Genomic DNA, 25,077 nt, shown 5'->3' with positions numbered 1-25,077 from the left:
GATGCTTTTCATGTGAGTTCAGCCCCTGATCATCATGAAGTTCTACTTCTTTTTGATTTTGCTTGGGAAGGAGTGCTCACTAGGCATAAATTACTGTCAGTGTTGGCCCAGAGTTCATCTTCCTTTCAATCCTTTTGCCCTCTGTGGGATCTGAGGCTCATTTTTATTATTGACATTGGAATTTTGCTTCCTTTTTCCTTGACTAACCTGAGAAGGATGTTACCTTTCTTGATAGTTTTAAGAAGTTGCAATTGATTCTGTTGTTGTTGTTGTTGTTGTTTTGGAGGGGGAGGCTGGGGTGGGATTATTGATTTTAATTAAAATTTTTTTTGTCCTCTTTCTTAACCTTTTGTTCCTTTGCATCTTGTTCTTGGCCACCAGAGGTTTCATACATTGCGACACTTAGCTTTGGCAGTGCAGGTAACAGCTTATCTCAGATGTGTCTGGGCTCAATTACTTACTAACTTGAGTATCTTCAGGGCAACAGTGTGTCACCTACCTTCCTTACTGTCATGGCTTCTGCCCATAGTGGACATATCATCCATGTCAACAAGTGAATGGTAGATGGGTGAATGAATATTCTTATGAGTGATTTCCTTGAATGGTGGGGCAAGGGGGTTGGTAGAATGACTAGTTAGATAGCTCTGTGTTGAATCTTGGGTATATGGGCTATGCTATGCAGAACCCCTAACTACACAGAACCTTGCTGTGATGGCTAGTTTTAATTGTCAGCTTGAACAATCTAGAATCATTTGGCCAGAGAGTCTCAATGAGAGATTGTCTCAATTGGGTTGGCCCGTAAAGTGTGCCTGTGGAGAATTATCTCAGTTGTATTAATTGATGAGTAAAGACATCATCCACTGTGGGTGCACCATTCCCCAAGCAGGGGATTCCGAACTCTAAGCCTGGAGAAAGTGATCAGAGGCATGCATGCATCCTTTCATCTTGCTCTCTGTTGACAGGTTTTTGTCCTGCCTAATCCCACAGCTGTCCAGTCCCAAAGAAACACACAGAGGTCTACATCAATTATAAACTGGTTGGCCTATTAGCTCAGGCTTCTCATTAACTCTTATAACTTATATTAACCCATAACTCTTGTTCATGTCAGCTACGTGGCTTGGTACCTTTTATCAGCAAGGCAGTCTCATCTCGCTTCCTCTGTGTCTGACTGACAACTGCAGACTGAGCCTATCCTCTTTCCAGAATTCTCATGTTTTGGTTGTCCTGCCTATACTTCCTGCCTGGCTACTGGTCAATCAGCGTTTTATGAAAATACAAGTAACAAATCTTTACAGGATACAAGACACGACAGCTCTCCTCTTGAATGTGGATGTGACTAGCAGCTTCACATTCCTGCTGCCTTGATGCCCTTAGTGGTGACTGTGACATGGAGTTGTGAGCCAGGCTATTCCTCCTTCAAGTTGCCTTGGTCAGGGTTTCTTGTCACAGCAGCAGGGGAGGAAACTAAGACACCTGCCTCTGGAGACGGCACCTTCCCCACTATAGGAGCTGGGCACAGGCCACTCAGTTTAGTGTTTTACATATATAGGTCCTCAATAAAAAGTTGCCATTTAGAGACCCTTATATTAGCCTGAAAAGTCAGTTGTACTGTGCGTCGAAAACAAATATTTCTTTTTTAGTTCCTTGCTCATTGCAGCCTTCTGTAAGACTTCTCTCAAACTGAGGACTGAGACGGTGCTCTGTCCTCATATGGATCATATGGTGTCCAGGAAGGACAGCTCAGTGCTGCCTTCCCTTGGCTCTGTACATCCTTGGCTCTGTACATCCTGTGCCTTTTGCCTGTCAGCCCATTTTATGGTTTCATTAAAATATTCTAATTTCACCAGGCTGAGGCTGCTTTTTATTTCTTTTTTCTCCTTTTAATCATTAGGAGGGAAGGCAGCAATACTCAATTTCACCAAACCCTTTCTGTGCTTGATTTTTATAATTTAAATGTCCCTCCCCCATTAGTTATATCTTTTCTTTGGTTCTCTGCAGAGTAAAGAAACAGCCAATTTCAAGAAAATGGGAGCATGGGCTATTTCTTTCTTGTTCCCTGGAGTTGACAGTTATCTTCCTTTGCACCTTTTATTCACCCCTGGGTGATTTCTCTCCTACAGTCCTCTCTGGAGGAGGTTTTTAAGTTGGGCTTGTGCGTCATGACCCTTGTTTTTCAAGGCCTCCAGAGACTTTCTGTTTCCTTGAACACTGTGCCTGTGGTTGAAACAAGGAGCCACCTTCCTGCTGGTTGATAGCTTGACTTGTTTGTTCATGTGCAGATTTGTTCCTATGTCCATGCACTCAGCACTAACTGTGCTTCCTGAGGTCAAAGGCCACGTTCACATCGACCAAGCCCAGATCCTTGCACTCAAAGGATAGCTGGGAGATTTTATTAGCTAGCTAGAGTCAACTATACTCAGAATTGACCAAAGGTATCTTGTGTGATTTCAAGGGCTCTAGGACATGTTTGCAAGAAACCAGTAGCTCTTTGGAGTTGATGGGTCTGTGCTTCAGGCTGATGGGAGCAGAAAGAGAAGCTGGGGCTTCAGTGAGTCTCAAGTATGAGTGTTAAATTTAGAAAAACACCTGTTTGACCAAGTACTTTGTTAGTAAAGAAGAGGTGTGGGTTGCCGTGGGTAGTCAGAAAGAGGGATTTTAAAGTGGGTAGAGAGGTCTGTGACAGCATTGTTGGCATCACTGGCTTGATTGACACCCATACACATGTATATGAAGACAATATGAGTGGTGGGAGCAGAGGAAACAGTGAGCTTACTGACGTGGGGGTAAGGACTTGAATGGGCATCACTCCAAGGAAGAGACATAGTAGGTTTACAATCACAGAAGAGGCCTGCATTAACCTAAACTACTTTACCCGTAGGATGGCTGTTACCACAAAAACAAAAAATGAGTATCAGTGAGAACAAGACCAGAACCGTGTGTGTGCTAGCTGAAGGGTCAAGTGGTGTGTATTGCTGTGGCACAAGACCTGGTGATCCTTCAGAAAGCGAATGTAGACTAAATGGTCAATGCGGAAATTTCACCCACTGCATGCACCAAACAGACAAAAGTGAGGCAGGGACATCTGCATGCCCCTGTCACAGCAACATTCTGCACTAGACCCATAGGGTTGGAACGAGTCTCCTGCACATGGATGAAACATCCCAGGTGGCCAGGCCACACAGTGGGGAGTGCTCCCTTTTAAAAACAGGAGGTTATCTGGTGCAAACTGTCGCTGTCGCCGGCCAACCTCAAGAGCATTATGGTAAATGAAATAAGCCAGTCACAAAAGGCTTGATTACCCAAGGCTCCCAGAATAGTCAACTGCATTGAGAGTGGATGCAGGAGGGGTGCCAGGGACCAGGATAATTGGGCCCTGGGATGTGGAATTGGGAAGGTAGTGTGAAGTGGGTTGAGAGGTTTCTTTTGGGAAGACAAGGAAGGTTCTGCAGATGTTGAACGGTGACCATGTGTCAACAGGGTGATATGCCATGCTAAGAAAATTAAGTGAAGGAGGTACATGGTGACTTGAGTAGGAATATTTTCTCCCAGTAAATCATTCTTTGGGTTGAAGGGTTTTTCACCCCTCCAAACAAATAGAGCCTTTTGAAAGTTCAAAAATCTTGACGAGAAATGCTCATTTCTTCCTGTTCTAAGCCCTGTTGCTGGTGGGTTACAGGATGGGCAAGATTACATAGAAGGCAAAGAATTTATTTAGTGTGTTTTCTTTCTGATTCTTCCTGAAACTCTAAGGAGGTCAGTACTAGTTATGTCCCCATTTAGTGGTTGGTGGCTGAGGCTGAAAATGCTAAGCCACAGTGCCATGCCATAGATTGATGGTGCTAAACTAGATTTTACTGGTGACCTCCACCTTCTCTCCTTCTGCCCTGCCAGGTTGCATAGACTTTGCCAACTGCCTCCCCTCAACATGTTCTCTCTCTGGTATGAGGGACACACAAGTAGTTTTGTTACAAGGAGGGCCGCTTTGTTCTTCCCAGCCACCCAGCTATCTTAGCCCCCGAAATAACCACAGAAACTATTCAGTAAAACTCTGCTTGCAGTTAGAGCCAGCTGCACCTGGAGCCTTCTCTGTTCTTTTTTGACACAGAGTGGACATGTGTCAGGGGATGCTATTGGCTTTGCATCCCGTTGTTTACCTCCTGGGGCCCTGGCACCATGCTATTATGTTCTGATCTGCCTCCTGTGCTCCTGGGTTATGTCTGAGAGGTGTGAAGGTTCGCCTCCATGCTTTCCTCTAGCAGTTCTATCTGCTAAGTTTGTTGTTCATAATTCTGTGTGTCTGTGTGGGTTTGCACATGTGAGTGGAGGTATCTAAGGAGCCCAGAGAGGGTTCCTAGGATTCCCTGGAGCTGGAGTTACAGGCAGATGTGAGTCACCAGATGTGGGTGCTGGGAGCAGAACACAGGTCCTCTGGAAGACAGCACAGACTCTCAGCTGCTGAGCCATCTTTCCAGCCTATAATATCTGCAAAGTCTGAATAAGAAAGGGTTGTATAATAAATGTTTCTGACTTGGCCAGCCATAGGAAGTCTCCATTGTAGAGCCTGCTCTGTTTCTGTTTTGTTTTTCGACTTATTCTCTGTAAGAAATACAGTGAAGTTCTCTGCTTGCAGACCTGCAGAATCAGGTGGTGGCTGGATTTGCCCTAAGGGCCCCTGCTGTCAACACCTGTTTGAGAACACTGCTGTGCAAGGCTCTATCATTTTAGTCAGGAGTTAACTGGGCCAAGGTTTTTTGTTACCATGGCTACACTATGTCCCCCAGGCTACAGATCCCTGCAGATTCACCTTGTACTGAGCTGGGTGGGGGGAGTCGGGGTGGGTAGGAGACAGACACAGGATGTAGGAGGTGCCATCTTTTCTATAATGCATGCCCCTGTCCTCGATATTTCTCTACCTGTGTGCAGGACCATGGGTGGGGGCTGTTAACAGCTGTTCCTCCTGAGGAGTTCCACAGGACTTTGAGGCTGGGGTCACAGTCCTGTAGGATTTGCCTCGTATGCTCAGCCCTCTTCAGTCCCAGGTAGATCCAGCACATCTGGGTCTTCCTGTGGCATCTTAGTACCTTTTCCTCGTGTACTGTGCCATTGTGCAATGCCATGGCAGGTGCTGGGCACGAGTCTTCTCCCTGATGCAACAGCACTGTACTCCAAAACAATGGTGGGGGCCCTCACTCAGCATTTCTAAGAACGCAGCTCTGCCTCTTTGTACCTGGTTAGTGTCCCTGTATCTTTCCCCCATTCCTACCTCCCTGTTCCTGGTCTGGGCTGCTCACCCAAAATCTCATCTCAAAAGAAAGGATGGTCAGCTATGGCCAGACTGGACTGGGACTGGAGTTTCCATGTCTTTCCTCCCCTGTATGGTGGCCGAATGTGTTATGTTCTTGTGTCACCAAGGGAGAAAGGGCCAACCCTCCTACTCTCCTGCCATCCTTCCTATGTGCACTCAGTAGGGAAGGTCCAGAAGAGCCTAGGAGGGGAGAGTGCAGACCACTGGCGCCCTACTGAACTTTAGCCACCCACCATCTTTGTACTGGTGCCTTCTTGCCCATTTGGATGGCACCTGCCACCTCTTCATCCCATGTCTCGTTTCTGGCATGGTGGCACTGTCCTGGTCTTTCTGTAAGGGCCTCTGTTGTGCTTCCCTCTGATCTCTCAGTCACTGTCAGCCTGGGAGTAGAAGTCTCCTCCTTCCTTCTGCATAGACGCTGCCCTTACCAGCCATCTGCTGATGTGCAGCCAGTGTATTTTCTCTGTCAAATGCAGTATCTAAACAGAGTGCATATTGGAGCCCCTTCTACCTGAATGTACCGCTGAGGACTGTTCAGACTTTTGGCACCACAGGAAGAATGGTACCAGATGCAAAATGTGAACTGGGGTAGTTGTTTGATCCTCTCATGTGTGAGGGTCTTGAGACTCTCCCTAGGAGCAGCCTGTTTCCTAGCATGAAACCTCGTCTACTTGTGGGTACTGATTTGGTATTTGTCTTAACCTTTTAGACTCTGGAAGCTGTCCTGAATTTCAAGTACTCTGGAGGCCCAGGCCACGTGGAAGGGTATTACAGGAACCTGTCTCTGGGACTGCATGTGGAAGTTGAGCCGTCCGTGTTTTTCACCAGAGTCAGCACACTTCCAGCAACCAGGTAACTAGGCTGGGAGGGTGTGTGTCTCATGATAATGGTTATCCTGTCTCACTGCCTCTGGCAGGGCAGTGGTCCTTGATGTTAGTGGGCAGCAGGGATGCTGTGCTGGCAATCCCTATGGTGCTCTGTTCTGATCTGACTGAGTCTTCTTCAATGGGGGCTTTGCATAGTGATTTGCTTATATTTGGTACTCCCTGAGGAACCCAGCCCTGTTCTCTGTGATGCTCCTGCGGCTTGTGCGATGAAAGTTTTGTCCCAGGACTCACTGTCCAGCCCCACAAGGACCTTCTAGCTCAGCACAGTGTCAGCTCATTCTGCATAGACAATAATTTCCTTCAAGGTAACCCTCTCTGTCACCAACTCATCCAGGCCTGATCTTTCTGAGAAAGGGAAGGGTGGGTTTGTCCACTTCGTGGTCACATGTGGTGAGAAGGGCCATTGGTTTTCTCTTAGGTGGAAGGTGACACTTCCTCATCTCATTCTTGTAGTGTGGAAGTGGCATCAATGCCTCCCAGGAGCCCTTGGGATAGTTTCTATGTGCAGCCCCTGGAGAGTGGGGACCCACCTCCACTGGTGGACTGGTCAGCATTGTGTATGCTTAACTGAGCAGAACAGCAGCCGTGACTAACGCTCACCTGTCAGTCTTTGGACCTCACAAACAGCACTCTGACCTGTGCTATTTATTCCTCTCTTGTATTCTATAGGGTAAAATAGAGGAATGGTGTCCATCATAATGATGACAGAAAAATCCATTTGAACGGATCGAGTTCACTTACCCCCGCCACTGGAGAAAGGTTTCGGCGAGAATTAGTGGTTTATCTGGGCCGTTTAGCTTCCCTTTTCATCACCTGTCACTTTTCCGGTCCTCGCTGCCAAGGTGGCTTCTACTTGAATTTGTGTAAAGCTTTAAAGTTCCTGCCCCTGGGGCAGATTTGGCCAGCATGCTGACAGCCAGCATTAGGACATGCCAAGCCTTCCGCACGTGACTCTGCTGCATCCTGTCTGCCTTTCTTGCCCCTTCTCTTCTCTCACTGCCACCGCATCAAGCCTTCTCAGATGTGGCACACGTTGCCATGGATTCTCTTTTGTGCCTCATTGATATGTAGCGGCTACATCATGGCCCCTGTAGCTGGAAATGGTAACTTAAGGTTGAAGTAGACTTGGAAGCATTGGCTGTTGGCTGAAGCATCACTTTGGTCTATGTTGCCAACCTGTAGCCTTCATCTTCTCTTCTTTTGGCCTGTGTATTTCTTTTTCCAGTTCTTGGGTTTAAGAGTTCACTTCTGATCTTCCTTTTCCATTATCTCTGAGTCTAACTGATCTCAAAATCCTGGGATGGATTTTCACTGTCTCCAGATCATGTTGGACACTGTGTATCCTTAGCCCCATAGAGGGTTGACCAGTTGGCTCTAGTCCTACTTGTCCCCAGGTCCTACCCAGCTTGCGGACAGATTCAGTGCCGAGGGGACTGCATTCAGAGTCCCTCCCATTTTGTTTGGGGCATTACCTTTCTCTCCCCTGCTTCTCCCCATGTCCCTACTGAGTTCTGATTTCCAGTAGAGCCATTCACACCTTTACAGCCTGAGCTGTGTCAAGGCAGTTCACTCTTGGGGGCTTCAACTGCTTCTGTTCCCTGGAAGTGTCCTTTTTATTGAACTACCATTCTTTTATGTAATCCTTTGGAAAACATCTGCTTGACTTTGAGATCTCTCTGACTTTCTGTAGATTTCCCTAGCAGAAGTGTATTTCCATATGTGCATGCATGTGCACGTGTGTGCGTGTGTGTGCGTGCGTGCATGTGTGACTGCTTATATATTTCTCTGAGAGTCCCTTGATTTCTACAGACATATTTTTCTCTAACACATTGTGTGTCTGATTCCTGGGAGCACTTCTGCCTTGTTTCCAGCCAGCACCCCAAATGCCAGGTGCATCCTACAACCTCTTTGGAAAAGGGGCAGGCAGAGCAACTTCTTCATCTTCACTAGCCTAGCTTGACGGGAGCTTGCTACATTGAATTAGCATGGAATGGGAACGTGGATGTACACACAGGAGTGATAGAGCAGTGGAACATCAGATATGTGAATAAATAGAAAAGACCTGAGCTCCCTCTGGGCTGGGAGTGGGGAGGAAGAGGAGAAGAAGGAGTGAGTGGCTGAGAAGGATGCAGATAGTACAGACTTACTTCTCTGTGTCCAATGTTGCCCCAGTACAGAAAGACTGAAAGTGAAGCTTGTCAGACTCCATGTGACAACGAGACACTAACTGTATGCCCCTTGCAAGAAACCAGCATCAAATATGCCCAGGGTGTGTAAACCCTAATATATAGGAGGTTGGTGTGAACTTATTAACATTAAACATTTGGGCTTTCAAGAGAAAGAGATGGGAAAATTTGTAATGATTGAGGAATCGAGTTCTCATTACAGTTCTAAATATAAATATGCATAAAAACATAATTTCAAAATAAAACTGGCACACAAAGGGGAGAAGCAGATAACCCCATGGTATACCTACTTGACTGTTTGGATATGACAGGTATACAAAACAAACCCACAGGAAAACTGTAGCCAACCTAGTCATTTTTGTTAACCAGATCCACCTAATTGTATTTATGGAAGAGTGAATGCTTATATTAGAAATGAGTGGCTTGGCATCGCTGGAGTGGCTTCTGCATCACACAAAGAAGAGTTCGGTACTCCCAGAAGAAATTGTAGAGAAGAAAGCCTGTCAGTAAAATGGGGCATGAAAGAGAGTTTGCAGAGTCAGTGGAACCAAAAGCTGGTACTTCAAAAAGATTAATAATAAAATTAATCATAACTAGGGCAATGAGGGGGAAAGAGAGAAAACACACATTGCTAGTAGAAGGAATGAAAGATGCGGCCTTCTGTGGGTTTTGTATACGCTATATTTGGAAATGTAAGAGGATACTGCAGAGAGCCATATCCCAGTGCGTTTAACAACTTGGGCAAAACGGATCAATGTTTTGAGGGAGGAAAGCAGACAAAGTTCTAAAATTGACCCAGAAGAAATAGAGCTTGTGAATAGACACTCTCAATTAGAAAGTTCCCACGAAGAAGCATTCTGTGGCCTCAGATGATGCCTCCAGGAAGTAGTTCAAGCTTCTAAGAAGGCAAGCTTTATCAAGGCACATTTAAAATGGTTTTCTTCTGCTTCTTTTGGGTTAGGATGATCAAGTCTTCCTGTTGTGTGGCCACTGGGTTCTTGTGTTCCCATGTTGCCTTTTAGGTTTTTGGATGGATTCTTGCATTGATGCCTAACTCATCCTTTTCTTCAATTGATGCCAGCAGTGTCTTTGCATCTTGGTCCAATCCTTGCAGTGGCTCTCTGCATCTTTGGGAATTGTACTTGTTCTGTTCTGTCCTGTCAATCAATGTCTGTGTCTCAGGGAGCCACTGAGGTCTCTCTTAGCCCGCTCTCCTGGTCGCTCTCTTGGTCCACTCTGTGCAGTCACAGCTTGTGCTTTAGAGTTCCTCTCTTGGTCCTCTCTGCAGGAAACTTTCCTGCTGGCTGGCTAGAGAAGCTGAGGCAGGTTGGGGAGAGGCCCAGGGTTTTGCCCCACAATGGAGAACCTAAAGAGTGGGGTGTCCTGCTGAGTGGCTGGTCACTCACCTCTTGGTCCTCTCTGTATTGTAGCAGGCTTTGTCTTAGAGTTCCACTGAGGTTGCAGGAAGATAGGCAAGTTTGGGGGGGGGGTGGGACTTGTTGCTTGTGGGGTCTGGTGGATTGGGACAGCCTACCTCCAGGAAACTCTCCTGTTGGCTGACTAGAGAAGCTGAGGCAGGTGGGGGAAGGGTTTGGGGGTTTGCCCCACTATGGAGGGCCTAGAGAGTGGGGTGTCCTGCTGGGCGGCTGGTCACTCCCCTCTTGGTCCTCTCTGTATTGTAGCAAGGTGTGTTTCAGAGTTCCCCTGATGTTTAGGAGGGTAGGTGACTTTGGGGCCAGGGCGGGGCTTATAGCTTACAAGGCCTGGTGGATGAGGGTGGGTATTGGGACAGCCTACCTTGAATTACTTATTTCTATAATTTTCTGTTAATGGTTTCAAAGTATGGAAGACTAAAAGTTCTAAAGGAAAAATGAAGAAGATATAGCAGGCCTTTTCTTTGATAGGGGGCCTCCACCCAACTCCCAAATAAAGATATGGAGACTTATTCTGATTTACAAATGCCTGGCCTTAGGTTAGCTTATTTCTAGCCAGCTTTTCTAACTTAAATTATCTGGTTTTTCTTTCTCTACATTTTGCCTCTGGGCTATTTGCCTTTCTTTATTCTATATGTCTTTCTTTCCTTCTTACTATGTGACTGGCTGGGTAGCCGGGTGGTTGGCTCCCTGGCATCTCCTTTGTTCTCTCCTCCTTCTCTCATTCTTTCTTCTCTCTTGAGCCCAGATTTCTCCTTCTGTTTATTGTCTCTGCTTGCTAGCCCCACATCTCCTTTCTCTTGCCTAGCTATTGGCCTTTCAGCTTTTTATTAGACCAATCAGGTGTCTTAGGCAGGCACGGTGAAACAGATGCAACATATCTTTGTATAATTAAACACGCATGATTACATTGTTAAACAAATTCGGCATAAATTAAAGTAACATGCCTGTACACAGTTGAAGTAATGTTTTGCAGCATAAAGAAATGTAACACATCTTTGCCCAGTTAAAATAATATTCCACAGCAAGGAGATATTGCTATTTGTGAGCTCAGTGATTACAAAGGGTTTTTCTTTGCCTATGATGTTGGTAGATTATGGCACATGATTATATACCAAATGAAACTGAGTAAGAAACATCATTTGTATTTATTCAAGCTGACATCATTTCTCAGTATATTAAAAAACAATAATACATTATTTTGCATCTTACCAAGTCCAAAACAATGACATTTTACAGGAAAGTTTATCCTAACATATTCATAGAAATTGTAAACTTAGGCATTTCAAAATTCTCCAAGGTTTTTGTAATAACCATGTACTAATGCTTATATAAATAAAACTATAGAATGATATAACCCATTTAGGAAGCAGGCAGTCAGGAGTCCCTCCTGACCCCAACCTTACCATGCTGCTGCTTTCCAGAAACACCACATCACATCACAGGAAGAGAAAACTCAAGGCCAGCAGCCGTAAGTATTCAAAGGCTGAGTTGAAAAACAAAATATAAGTCCATTTCAACCATATGTAAGGCATAATAGCTTACTAACAATTCCTATTTATCCTAGATGTGCATTTAGTTTAAGCAGTGAAAAATCTACTGTTGGAATTTAGCTCATTAATAAAACAAAGGGGAGAAACCTGACAATTGGCGAAGAGCATCCTTGGCCAAAATTCTACTCTGAACTTAGCTGGGAACTCTGTGAACTAGCGTTTCTGAAAGTTCTTCAGCATGAGAAAGTTGCTGGGTAGAGAGCGTGTGGGTACTGTTGCTGCAGGCAAGTCTGAGCAATTTCTCCATGAACAGGAGCTGGGCAAAGGTGTCTTCTGTGAGCTCTCTGTTATATTCCTTGTAATCCTACCCAGAGCAATAGGTTTAAAAAAGTAAAAAATAGTTAAAGACCTAAATATTAGAAATCGATAGTTAAAAAAAAACCAAAAAACCAAAAACCTGTCATCATCCACATGTCTGCTACTGCACAGCACACATGGCTGGCTATCTTCCTGAGTATTAGCAACAACTGGAAATTTGAAAATAATGTTTCAATAAAGCCAAAACACAACTCACAGCAATAAAGTTGTAAAAATGTGACCTCTTTCTAGAAGGTGTCGAGACACGGGGAAGGGACATGAATACCTGGTGATGTTCGCTGGTTACTCAAAAGAGCTGGTTTTCATTGAGATTCCAGTTTCCTCTGTATTGACTATACAATCAAGGCAATCCCAGCTAAAATCCTGATAACATTTATTAAGTGTTATTTTAAACTAGAAACTGACGAGTTGTAAAAATATCTTGAAACAGAGCAGGAAACATTACTTGACCTAAAAGAAGAATGTTGGAGGAATTAGGTATGTGATTTTAAGACTTATGTAAAGATGTAGTAATGAAGAGAGTGAGCCGGGTGGTGGTGGTGGTGCATGCCTTTAACCCCAGCACTCAGGAAGCAGAGGCAGGTGGATCTCTGTGAATTCAAGGCCAGCCTGGTCTATAAGAGCTAGTTCCAGGAGAGGCACAAAAACTACAAAAAGAAACCTTGTCTTGACAAAACCAAAACAAAAACAAAAAAAAAAAAACGAGAGAGAGAGAGAGAGAGAGAGAGAGAGAGAGAGAGAGAGAGTTGTTGGCACCAATGTGAACTAAGATCAGTATACTCAAGTAGGCAGTTCATAAATAGACTCAGTAGATTACAAAGCCAGTTTTATGGAGAACTGCAGAATCTTTTCTTTCTCCCCAGAGGAGACATAGCAAGGCTGCATCCTGACTTGGGAGATTTCTTAGACCCATACAGAAATTGTTAATTATAAAATAAAATGTTGATAAATAATTAATTTTGTGAAAATTGAAACCATATGCTCGGGCTAGCCAGATGGTGCAATGGGTAAAACCTTACACTGTGGATGCCTTATTGCTGAAATTTGATCCTTGGGGTCCTAGTAAAATTCTGGATGCTGTGACCCACACTGAGATTTCAGCCCTTGTGTGTTGAGTTTGTGGGTTAGCTAGCCTGGAGTACAGAGCGCAGAACCGCAGAGAGAGGCTGCGTCAACAAGGTAGACGGCAAGACATCCTCCTGAGAGCTGTGCCCTGACCTCCACGTATATGCTCTGGTATGCTGCATACGGAGTGCTATTTCTAAATAAAGTAAATAAATAAATCACAAAAAATTACCCTCACCAAAAAAAGTCATACCATAAAATACACTGCAGCATTTGAATAGGTATTTTTTAATGGCCCCCAGTCACCTGAAACATGTTCTGTGTCATTGCTAGAGGAACACAAAATAAACCTATGATTAGGCACGACTGTATACCTCCCAGGATGGCTAACATGGGTAACGCTAACAGCATTCAGTGTTGGTGAAGCTAGGGTTGAACTGGAATTTGTGGGCATTTTGTGGGCATTCACGTTGACCAGCAGCTCTTCGGGGAGCTTTGAAACACATACCTACCCAGAGAGATGCCAGTTTCATTTCTGCATGTTTATTTTAGAGAACTAAAAAAAAAAAATATGTATCTACCAAAAAGACTCATGTAAGAATTTATATAACAGCGTTGCTTTCTATAACTCCAGTGTGGAAATGACTTGGAACGCCTGTGAGCAGGAGAATGGGTGAGCCGTCTTTGATGCAGTCCACAGGGGACACTGCTCAGAGACAAAAGGAGCTTGTGGAACACGATGCACACAGTTCCAGACAGTGTCACCCTCTTTGCGGTCACAGAGCCTTGCACAGTGACTGACTGTGGGCTGAGGTGGGTGGGAGGAAGTGGGCTGGGAAGGTATGAGGGTCTATTCCGACCTTGGTTTTCCTGGGCTTTACCTCTGATGCTCCCTCTCCCAGAGAGGACCACAGTTCTAGGCAGACCGTCTTTGTCTGTTACCCCAGAAGGCCCAGTGTCTTTTTACCTCCGTGAATTATTGTGTGTCTGGTAGGGTCCTGTCCCAAGGTTCAGATAGTGTAAGGACTCATCAGTCTTTTATATCTTTGTCTTTCATCCCATATAAGTTGTCCCTTGATTTTAAAACATTTAATGGTCAGATATAAAACTATGTGTGCAACCAAAGAGGGCCCTTAATTTTTATGGGCGATGTCTGGAAAGTTAATCACGAGAGATGGGATGTTGCAGTGTTCAACGCTGGGCCAACCCATGGGAGGACCCTGGGAAGCGCGAATCATTGATGACTCCCTCTAGGTTTTAAGACTGGCAGAATGGGAGCTAAGCTGAAGTCCTATTTTCCTTCGCGACTGCAGCAGAATCAACATGCATTTGGGCACTCAGCATTAGCGGTTTATTGAAGTGGCGTGCTGCGGTGTGTTATGAATTCGTTGCTTGCTTTTTGCTCACAGGTGAAGATTGTTCTGTCAGAATCCTGTGGTGCTGGAGTTCTCCACATCTCACTTTTAAAGTCAGGCCCCTCTCAACACACTCGGACTACAGATGAGGCCAGGCGGGTGTTGGATGTTTTTCTCCAGCTCCTGTAGCTTTCTGGTGACAGTTGAATCTAGGTTTTCATACTTCAAAGCCACTACAGTCTGAACAGCTGAATGACCACCTGCTTGTGAAATTTTCATGGAGGTTTAGACTGATTTTAGTGTAGACAGAAGCCAGATACGTCAAAAAAAAATCACCGTGGTATTAGGCCAATTGTATTGTGAAGAATAGCTGCGAATGTGTGTGGGTCATTTGCTCCCAGAATTGCCAGGATTTCTGTCCCTGTCATTTCTATAGTTTTATTGTGTATGTGTGTATGTTGTATGTGCATGCATGTATGCAGACATGAGTGTCCATGTGAATGTCTGGTGGTCAGAAGAGGATGTCAGATACTCGCTCTTTCACACTCTACCTTGTCCCCTTGAGACGGGGTCTCTCACTAAACTTGAGGCCGGCAACCAGTCAGCCCCAGTGATCCAGTCCTCCTGTTTCTGCCTCTGCCTCCCAGCACTGAGGTTATAGGTAAATATTGCCATGCCCAGCTTTTTTTTTTCTTTTAATTTTTCCATGAGTTCTAGGGAACCCAAACATCCAAGCTCAGGTTGTCACACACGTGCGCCAAGCGCTCTTCCCTCCGGGTCATCTCCACTGCCCCTCTGATGTGACCATTTTCTGGGAAGGAAAAGGGAAAGAGAAATGTTCTTTATTCTGGGTATGTTATGTTCAGCATCCTGTTCTTATCCCAGAATGTCTTTGGAGGTGGATATCACGCCCTGGAGTGTGCAATGGCTCTGCATGTGTTATACACATCGGCACGCGAAGGCTTGGGTCAACATGGGCCTCTCAACATCATACTGTGGCTATGGGCCATGTTTGTGTGAGCCAGGTGTCCAGAGACCTACTCTGATTCCTTCTGCTGTGCACATGTCTTCATGAGAGGTTGCAGTTTCTATCTGTGGTCGGTCTGTCTGTCCCTTACTGAGAAACTATGTCTGCTCTATCCATCTCACCAGGGAGAGAAGAGAATCAAATCATTGAAGAGTGGACCATTTTCCCTAACTGCCATAGAACAGTAAAGATGAGAGGCAGAATATTCCTCTTCCCTCCCTCTCTCCCCCACCTCCCTGTCTCTCTCTTTCCTTCTTCACCTCACCTTTGAGATGCACATTTTACACCAAGATGCCTGCCTGACAGTGTTCTTAGGAACTAGTCTAAAATGGATTAGGCCGCACTATCCCTGTCTAACAGCTGTGCCTCCCTCTCTCCCGAGGAACAGTTTCTTTCTAGATGGTTACAGTAAATGATCCAATCTTGGACATCCCTATTTGGAGCTATGTAGAAAATGCCATCCCAGAGCTGGGTGCAGGGTGTAATAGGTGTTTTGTGTGAACAGAAACCGCCCTTCTGGAGACACCGCTGCACCGCCCTCTGCCATTTAAAAGGTTTCTGTTGGGGAGGGACCCGCTCAGCTCCCCAGAGGTCCCACGCCCACAGATATTGGCATTAAGGCCATTTCAAAAGAGACCTTTATCAGGCTAGTGCTTTTCCAAATTGCAGATTCATTTTAAATTTTGTAAGATTTTAGAATTTTAGTAATAGGATTTGGAAGTAAATCTGTATTTCATCTTCAAAAGATGATAGCATTGACTTTATATGGTCATGAAATCACATGTTAAAAAATGACGTGTGAAGATTCAAATATGGTACCTGGTGCAAAATCGATAAATGAACATTGGAAGTCCTTGTTTCTTTTTTGTGTGCCATGCTCTTTGGGAAAAGGGAGGGCGAGTCCTAGAAGAAGATCTACTATGCACAGCTGGCCCTGGGAACTTCCATAGGATGTCACCTGCCTTAGCTGATGGCCCATCTTCCTACCTTAGTGTTAGCTATCTGAGGTCATGCACTCTAACCAGCAGGTATGTTGGCTGTACCCAGCATAATGCCCACCACAATACAGGCAATACTCAGTGGAATCATTGATAAGTAATGCTGAGGGGGCATGGGACATGCATAGCAGAGAAAGAAGAGCAGCCCGATGTGAACTGATGGGGAGAGCCGGGGCCATGAAGCTGTCTGTCCGAATAGTAGGAATAGCAATGGCTTCTTCTGTGAATTTGGAGAAAGCTGTGCAGTGGGAGGCCAGAGCCAGAGCCCAGAGTCCTGAGGGTACACTGATAGGCAAGATACAGGAGGAGGCGACAGTTGTTGCTCCTGTGATGTGACTGAGCTACAAAATATTCTGTTCTCAGTTGGTGAGATGGCTCAGTGGGTAAGGGCACTGAGCACCAAGCTTGAAAACATGAATTCTACACCCAGACTCCCATAGGAGAGAAGCAACTCCTACAATTGTATTCCTGAATTTCATGTATATAGCACGTGCATGCTCGCACATACACACACACACACACACACACACACACACACACACACATATTAAAAATACTCTGCCCTGCTAAGATACAGAGAGGAGACATTCCTAGCCTGTCCCTGTGGCTGCATGATTCACCAAGGAGCCTTGAGGAGTCTGCAGAAGGCACTGTAGTCCAGGGACATCAACAGTGGCATTCGGAAAGGTTTAAGAGATGACACAGGAAGTGAAAGCACTTGCCACGCAAGCAGTAGGACAAGGGTTTGCACCCCAGCACTCACATAGACGATGGGTGGGTGTGTCAGCCCACCTGCAATACCAGCATTGGAAGGCAGAAACGGGAGAGCCTAGAAGCCAGCTGTCTAGTAAGACTAGAGTACCCGAACCTTATCAGCAAGACCTGGGTTTGAATGAGAGACCCTGTAATCAAAGAAAATCCCTGGCATTGCCTTCAGGCCTCTGCGGGTCCCTGCAGACATATATGTATGCTTGCACACAGTTACAAACACATAGCAAACATTTGCACATTGCATGTATGTCCCTCTCCCAACATGCACAGCAAAAGAGGACAAGGTAGGAGTGAGGTACCCTCACTCATGTTGACTCCCAGCGCTGTGATGATGTTTGTTTATAAACCCCAGCTCCTGGTATGGTTGTTGTGAGGGTTAAGATAGAAAGCTGAATGTCAGGTATTTAAGGCATAGCCTGGCATATGGCATAGGTATGGTTATAGAAGTTGACACTATCTTCCCCTCTTGCTCTTAGTCCCTGACCATGTATCCTAGGCCAATCCTTTCCTTTGTTTTCACTGCTTAAGTAAATCCCCAGGACTCCTGGCCTATGATGAGGACATAGCAGACGACTGCCTGTGGCAAGGCTTCTTGACTCAGCGGAGGAAAAGCGGGAAAAATCCTAGACTTTGAGCCTAGTGCCTGCCCTGGAAGGGCCACTGAATTGCTGAGCCTGGCCTGTGCTTAGCTGAAAATCGTGGGAATGTTATACTTAAAGAGCTGTCTCGCCCCCTTCTGAAGCCATTCAGACTCATTACATAAATCCATGTCTATAGGACGTATGGTGAGCGAGCGAAGCCCATACCTGTTGTGTCTCCCACCGAGACACCCGCTGGTGACATTCTGCAGACATTGGCTTCTCTGTGCCACTTCTCTGGCACTATGCACAGTGCCTGTTTCTGTTCTAAAAGTGAAAATAAGACGTTGCTTCTATGCCAGCCAGATACCTATGTGATCCACGTTGTTTGCACTTTCGTGTCAGATCCGTGGGTGTGCTTTTCTACAGTCTCCCCTCTGCTCCGAGCTAGGCTTTCCCTACCGGCTGTTTGTGTCTAACATTTTTTTGTGAGTAAGTCTGTGTGCGTGCGGAGAGTGTGTCTGAGACAGAACTTGAAAGAATCTGCACTTTTCGTGTGCACTATAGAATTTTCCTCTGCAGTTCATCCCTGAGAGTATGAGAATACAGCTTGCCAGCCTCATTAAAGATGCCATTCTTTCTTACGAAAAGATGAACGGTTTGAAGTGTGTGCAACTTCTCAACTGGTTTTACAACTTTAACATCGTTAACTGAGGGTGAGGCTTAATATCCTTTATGTTTACTGAACTTTTGCTTTTTTTTGCCATGTGCTGCCTTATACATAATTTGGTCATATTTAATTTTTAGAAGATTATTTTTAAGTGTGTGTATGTATGTATGCACGTATATGAGTGTGTTTAGGGAGTTCAGAAGAGGGGGTCACATCTCCTGTAGTTGGAATTATAGTGGTTGTGAGCTGCCCCACGTGGGTGCTAGGAGCCTAACTTAGGTGAGCAGAATGTGTTCTTAACCACAAGTCCATCTCTCCGCCCCATATTTAAAATTTTTTATTAATTTGTTTTATTGCCCAGAACTTCTGTGTGTTAAATATTTTTTTAAGGTGACCCTATTTGTCACGTGTTTTACAAAGGTTTATTTACTTATTTTTATATATGTACAAGTATGTGGCTACATTTATGTATCTGTACCACATGCATGCCTGGGTACCCAGGGAGGTCAGAAGGGGCTGTGAGATCCCCTTGCAACTGAAACTACAGACAGTTGTGAGCCACCATGTGGGTGCTGGGAACTGAACCCAGGTCTTCTGGAAGAGCAGCAAGTGCTCCTAACCACTGACCTATCTCTCTAGCTTCATAATTTGTCAGATTGTGATACAAACTCTATTTGTATTTTTCAAAAGGATTTTAGTGTTACTTATTCATATGTGTCTGTGTGGAGGTGTGTGCACATACATGCCCAAAGAGACTAGCATTACAGGTGGTTGGGAACCACCTTGTGTGGGTGCTGGGAACTAAACTTGGGGTTTATAAAGAGCAGTTTCACGTGGGGCATTGATGAGTGCTTTGCTTTGTCTGCGTCTACTTTAGGGAGTACACCAAATTGTTCTTGGCGGCATTTCTTCCACTTCTGTTTTCTGGAAGAAATCACACAGTATAATTTCTTTGCTTAGTTACAAAAAACTGTTTGAGCCCAGCAGTGGTGATGCATTCTGGAGGCAGAGGCAGGTGGATCTCTGTGAGTTTGAGGCTAGCATAATCTACAGAGTAAGTTCCAGGCTAGGTTCTAAAGCTACAGAGAGAATTGTCTTTAAAAACAAAACCAAAGCAAACAAAAACAACAACAAAAAATCCAAACAAAACAAAAACAAACCCAACAACAGTAACAAAAAAAAAAAAAAAAAAACAAAAAAAAAAAAACCCAAAAACTGCTTGGTAGAATTTGTCAGGGAAGAATTCCAACCTGGAGAGGATTTTTAAAATGTAGTAGATTTGATTGACTTAACAGGTTGACACTTTGAGATCTTTTACCTTTTTTTGAGTTGATTTTGATTTTGGTTATTTGTGCCTTGCGTCATCTGGGTCGTGACACTGGTGAGTCTGGAACTCTGATGTCTCCATGCCACCCTAACGCCTGTGTGACTGTCTCTGTCTGTCTGTCTGTCTGTCTCTGTCTCTCTCTTTCTTCTCTCTCTCATCCCCCTCTCCCTTTTAAAGTTTTATCATAAAATTATACTGACCTTTTTGAAGAATCAGTTTGTTTAAATCAGTCAGTGTTCCGTCTTTCTGCCTTTCTCATCTTTGTTTCCTCCTACTACTTCCTGTGAGTTTCTTTCTATTTCCGGTGATGAGCTGGTTGCCCTGTACCTTCTGATATAGTCACTCAACGCTGCAGGTCTTCCTCTGATTCTTTCCTAGGCTACATCCCAGTGCCTTGGTTTTTATTGCAAACAAACCTGGTTTGCCATTAGTGCTGTTTGAAGGGCGTTGGCCCATTTCCTCACATTTGTAATACCCCATTGGTCATTCTGCTGCCGACCTCTGGATTAATCCGCTTCTGTTGAGAACATACCTTTTACTGTGCACTAGTGCATGTGTTCTGTGGGTGTGAGGTGTGGTTTTCATTACATATTAGTCAAACACGGGTGGATGGTCATGACTCTCACAGTTTGTTGACTTTGTGTCTACTTATTCTGTTCATTTCCAAGAAGATCCTGTTGGTGTCTTCTGTCCGTTATTTTTCTTTTCAGCTCCCTGGGTTCTACATGGAGCTAAGTGGCTGGACATTAAGACTGATTGTGTATTCTTGGTAAATTCAGGCTTCCTTCATTAAGCAATGTTCTTTTTTATTGCCGCTAACTGTCCCTGCTCCAGGTGGACGCTGCCACGCTTCTGCCTTTTACTGTCATAGATCTTAGTAAGTTCCCTTTCGCCGGGCACTTGACATTTTTGTTGCTCTTTTCTCCTTCTTCCCATGCCAAGTTTCCTGGTAATGTTCTTGCCCTTTCTTCTGAAGGTCTTTCTGTAAGGCCTCTTTTAGCTTCCCGGCCCTCCCCACCCCTCATTCCTGAAGGACATTTTGTTTTTTCCCCCTTGGATGTAGACTTCTAGGTTACAGCCCTTCCACCCCTCAGTCTCTTGTAAAATGTCCTGCTTCCTCTGCCCTTCACGGCGTCTGATGACACCTTCAGACTTTTCATACCTGTTCCCTTTGTCTCTTGCTTGTTTACCCCAGTAGCCTTTTGCCTTTTCTTTCTGCAGCTTCGAGAAAGGATTCTTACATTTGTGCTGTGTTGGATGTGTTGAACTTCCAGAATCCATTTAACACTGCAGTCAAGTCTAAGAGGTTTTCTGTCATCATTTCTTTGGAAGCTGTGTGTGGGTTTTAACTTCTTTCTCAGTTTCTCAGAACATAGTTCTGATTAGGTTGTGCCCCAACTCCCTGCTTAGGATTATACTTTTCAATATGTTTTTCCTCTCTTGTTTCTGATGGATGATGTTTTTGTCTTTAATTTTGGGTGTCTCATTTCCTTTGTTGTCCCTAAACATTCTTCATATGATTTCTACTCTTCTAGATTATTATTTGGGGATTTTTTTTTTTTACTTGTAGATGGAGTAGAGGCACTGGTAAACGTGAGCAGAGCATGTGAGGTCACTGACGTGTGGGGTGGCATAGCTTCGCAATGAAGGAAGGTCTCTCAGGTCCAGGTGGTTTATTCTGTGTCTTTTCTCTCCTTGTCCTCTTGGTGACTGCAGTGAGTTATTACCAGGTGGGGTTTCCAGCTTGCTTTTCTGCTCTGATGCTTCTCCTGACTCATCCTCCTGCCTCTCCCCCACCCCTCTTTCTTGGAATGCTCTTCTGCCTTCTTGGGCACATCCTTCTGTAAGATAGGCATCTGGAGGTGCCCTGCTGTCTTGCCCTTCATGGGGAGTTCATATTTTCTGGTGGCAAGTATTTTTTTCCCCCAAGATCTTCTGAGTATTTGCTTCTGATGCCATGAGATGCTGGGGTCTCGTCTGGGTCCTCAGGAAAACGTTGACATTTCTGTTTTAGTGGGTAGTCCACAGTGTATTTGGCCAAAGGCCAGAGGGTCAAGCTGTCCAGTTTCAAAGCATCTGTGGCATTCCCTGGCTCTTCCTGTGTTCTATGCCATCCCAGAATTGAGGACTTTAACCATGGTCACCTGGCCTGATTCCATGTGTTGTGCCCTGGTGAAGCCTGTTCCCACATAACTGTCAGATTGAACTTTTAATCTCTGTCCTATCTCAAGCCTCCCTCCTGTGTCCCCACTAAAGGTAGCTGCGACTTTCCTGTGTGTGTGTCCCGTGTGACTGATTGGTCAAAAGAACAGAGAGCAAGCGGGATGTGATGGATACTGACAGTGGGGCTGTAGGACCTAGACTCCTGGCCTAGGAGTGGTGTTCATCTCTGCAGCCGGCGCTTTGACAGGGCTGTCTGGGTATGGCGCCGCCCCCAGGCTGGACTGGAAAAGAGCAAAAGGAACGGAACACTCCCCGCTGGTCAGGCTAGGAGCGAAGCTTCTGTGCCTCTTCCTGTTGTGCATACACCTGTGAGATCCCAGCACACTCCTGGGGCAGATCATCTCAGCCCTCTGAGCTCTAAGCTGCCTTTTGGGTCAGGGCAGAGCCGCGAAGGAAAGTGCCACTCACTCCCAGGTCAGAACTTTGTCTTCTCAGGTTTAGAGCTTTTTGAGTCTTTGACTCTATCCACCCTAACTGTGACTTTGGGATGGATTTGGTTACAGACGGTGGGAGAGACAAAGCACCTTGTGCCTATTTCACCACTGGACTCATCCTATCCCTTCTGCCCTGCACAAAACAGTCCGCACCACTCATTTGCTTCAGACTCTCAAAATAGCTTCCTGTCCTGCTTAGAATAAAATCAATTTTTTTCTTACGACCTTCCCTCCGTCATTAATCTTCTGCCAATCTCTTCTCTGCTTGTTCTGTTCTGTGATCACACTGTGTCTCAAGATTTTTGCATTAATTGCACATTCTCTTTGGGAGGCTCTCCTCCCAAACCTTCATTGCTTTCTTGTTATCAGAGTTCCAAATCAAACATGCTTTCTTTAGTGAGAACCTCCATTGCCATCAAACCTGAAGTTTTTTTGAAACCCCTGTTGATGTTTTCAGTAGATGCATTTAATTTCTGAAAACTATTTGTATTATAGGAGTCTCATGGCCTGCTGCATTTCATAGCCTACTTTTTACACTAGCTGTTGCCATAGTAACCAGATTAATGCAGGTGTAACTGGAGAGCACCTTGCCTCAGCAGTGCTCAGCATCTCTTGCTTTCTGGAATATTCTAAATGCCTTGCCAAGGCTGCAGGATTGGGTGACTTCAGGTACCCCCTGCACAGTGGTTTAACTCGGTGAAGTGTGAGACCGGATCCTTCAGAGGAAAAGCTTGTCCAGTGAGGCCGAGATCCAGTGGGAAAATGAATCATCCCGTCTGCTGTGGCGGAGGTGCTCAGTTATGAAGTCTCTGCAAGGGTCCCAGAAGGACCCAGGAAATGGAGCCCCGGCTACCTCAGGGTGGCCAGCTCTGTAAGTTGCCCACAAAACCTTTTATGGCCCAGCCTCTTCTCTCCACTCTGTCTGCACTCTGCCCTTCTCCTGGCCTCTCTTCCTTGAGCCCCAGCTCCCTGTGTGCTCTTTTCTCAGGCTCTTCTTCTGGGGGAGCCCCTAGGCTCAGACAGCATTCCGAAGGACTTTCACATACTTCTAAACATTTTAACGGAAACAGACAGATGAAGGGGACAGCAGTCCAGTTTGAACATTTTGCTATATTTATTTATATTTAAATTTAAAGACAGAAAGCTATACTGTGAAATCTCCATCTATGTTCTTTTGCAAGGAAAACTAATACAAACTAATGTTTATTAACAGAATAGAGTTTTGAAAACAATCTTTAGGCCTTGCCACACATGTCTAGTGCTTGTGTTTTTTCCTGCAGCTTACTTTCCTGGCATCATTAGCACAGGATGTACCCATGTGTCGTAGTTACTTTTCTATTGCTGTAATAAGACCAAGGCGACTTTTAGAAGGGTTTATTTGCAGCTTACAGTTCCAGGGGGTTAGTGTCTGTGATCACCGTGGTGGAGAGCATGGCAGCAGGCAGCATGGCCCTGGAGCAGTAGCTGAGAGCTCGCATCTTGATCCACAAGCAGGCGCTAACTAGGAATGGTATGGGCTTTTGAAACCTCAAAGCCCACGCTCTGTGACACACCTCCTCAAACAAAGCCTTCCCAAAGTCCTACCAACTGGGGTCCAAACATTCAAATATTGAGCCTATAGGGGCCTTTCTCATTCAAACCCCCACACCAGGACGAGGCAGCCTGTTCCTGCGAGCTCATTTTCTCCTCTGCACAGGTTCTGACCCCCTCAGCCATCCTGCTCCATCCTCTCTCCTGTTGAGTCTCGCCTTGTTAAAAGGAGCCTTTGGCTTCTATCAACCACGTTGCAGTGGATGCTTTTGAGTGCGTCTTTGTGGGAGCCCTCTGAGTTAATCACATTAACATGGAATTGTCATGTCTAAGTGTGTTTAGATATTGCTCAGAGAGGTAACCCCCGCCTTCCTTTTTTCCTTTTCTTCCCTGTCTCTCTTTCTTCTTCCTTCCTTCCTTTTTTTTTTATTATTAAGGAAATTGTACCATTTTATTTACACCCTACTTTTTGCTGATGTACATCTTGGCGAACTCTTGGTCCTGGACCACTTTCTAAGTGTTTCCATTAAGTTGAGTGGGAAATGGTGTCTTAGGGTTTGATTTCTTGCTCTGGCTGCCAGCTTGATAGAGTGTCTGTTTACTGCCCACTGGATTTTCTCCAGTTTCGACTGTTGCTTCCCACCCTTTCCTTGATTTCTTACTGAGTCATTTATTTATTGATTTATGGAAATTCTCCATGAGATAAGAATTCTGATTCATTGTCAGTTTAATATATTGACAGTACCTTTCTACAAGGAGATTGTTTTAGGTTTTTAATGATTTCTATTTATACCAAAGTTCTTAACTTTAACACAGACAAATATGCTTTCTTTTATATTTTATATGACATAACTCATTTGTGAAATATCTCACTTCTCACAAAGCTGTTCACTTGTTTTAAAACATTTTAATTTTAAAATAAATTTGAGGTCGTGGTGCATGACTTTCTGGGCAGTTGCAAACATCTATTCACTGTAGACAGTGACAGGCATTGATGACAGAACAAAGAAATGTTCCACTCAAGTCTAGCTTAGGGAATGGGATTTCTTACAGGAGGAACACCAGAGACCCAAGAACAGCTGTATCACCAAAAATCCTACCCCAGGGGAGAGAGCAGCACATGGAAGCTGTGCCCATAGAGCTTCCTGCACAGCTTGCTGACTGGAGAGTCTTGCCTCTCAGGATTTGTTTACTGACAACCTTGGGGAAATGCCTTGGGTGTCTGGTAACTTTCTGGGTTTCCTTTATTATCAGGATTGTTTTGGCTATCCTGGATTTTTTGCTTTTCCGTATGAAGGTGATTATTGTTTTTTCAAGGTCTGTGAAGAATTTTGTTGGGATTTTGATGGGGATCGCATTGAATCTGTAGATTGCTTTTGGTAGGATTGGCATTTTTACTGTGTTGATCCTATCTATC

At 44.9% G+C, this 25,077-nt stretch overlaps 1 protein-coding gene across 2 annotated transcripts in view; it reads left to right on the top strand.

Annotated features, from left to right (window-relative positions):
* Trappc9 (trafficking protein particle complex subunit 9) overlaps positions 1–25,077 on the top strand; it is a 437,687-nt gene that overhangs the window by 262,186 nt on the left and 150,424 nt on the right. For both annotated transcript variants that reach the window (XM_038342309.1, XM_038342308.1), the window contains one exon: positions 6,015–6,157. In XM_038342309.1, the coding sequence (XP_038198237.1) occupies positions 6,015–6,157 (143 nt within the window). The remainder of the gene's footprint in view (positions 1–6,014; positions 6,158–25,077) is intronic.

The sequence above is a fragment of the Arvicola amphibius genome, chromosome 9, assembly GCF_903992535.2.
Source record: "Arvicola amphibius chromosome 9, mArvAmp1.2, whole genome shotgun sequence".
NCBI classification, from domain to species: Eukaryota; Metazoa; Chordata; class Mammalia; order Rodentia; family Cricetidae; genus Arvicola; species Arvicola amphibius.
The sequence above is the reverse complement of the archived record's forward strand: the minus strand, read 5'-3'. Positions and strand labels throughout refer to the sequence as shown.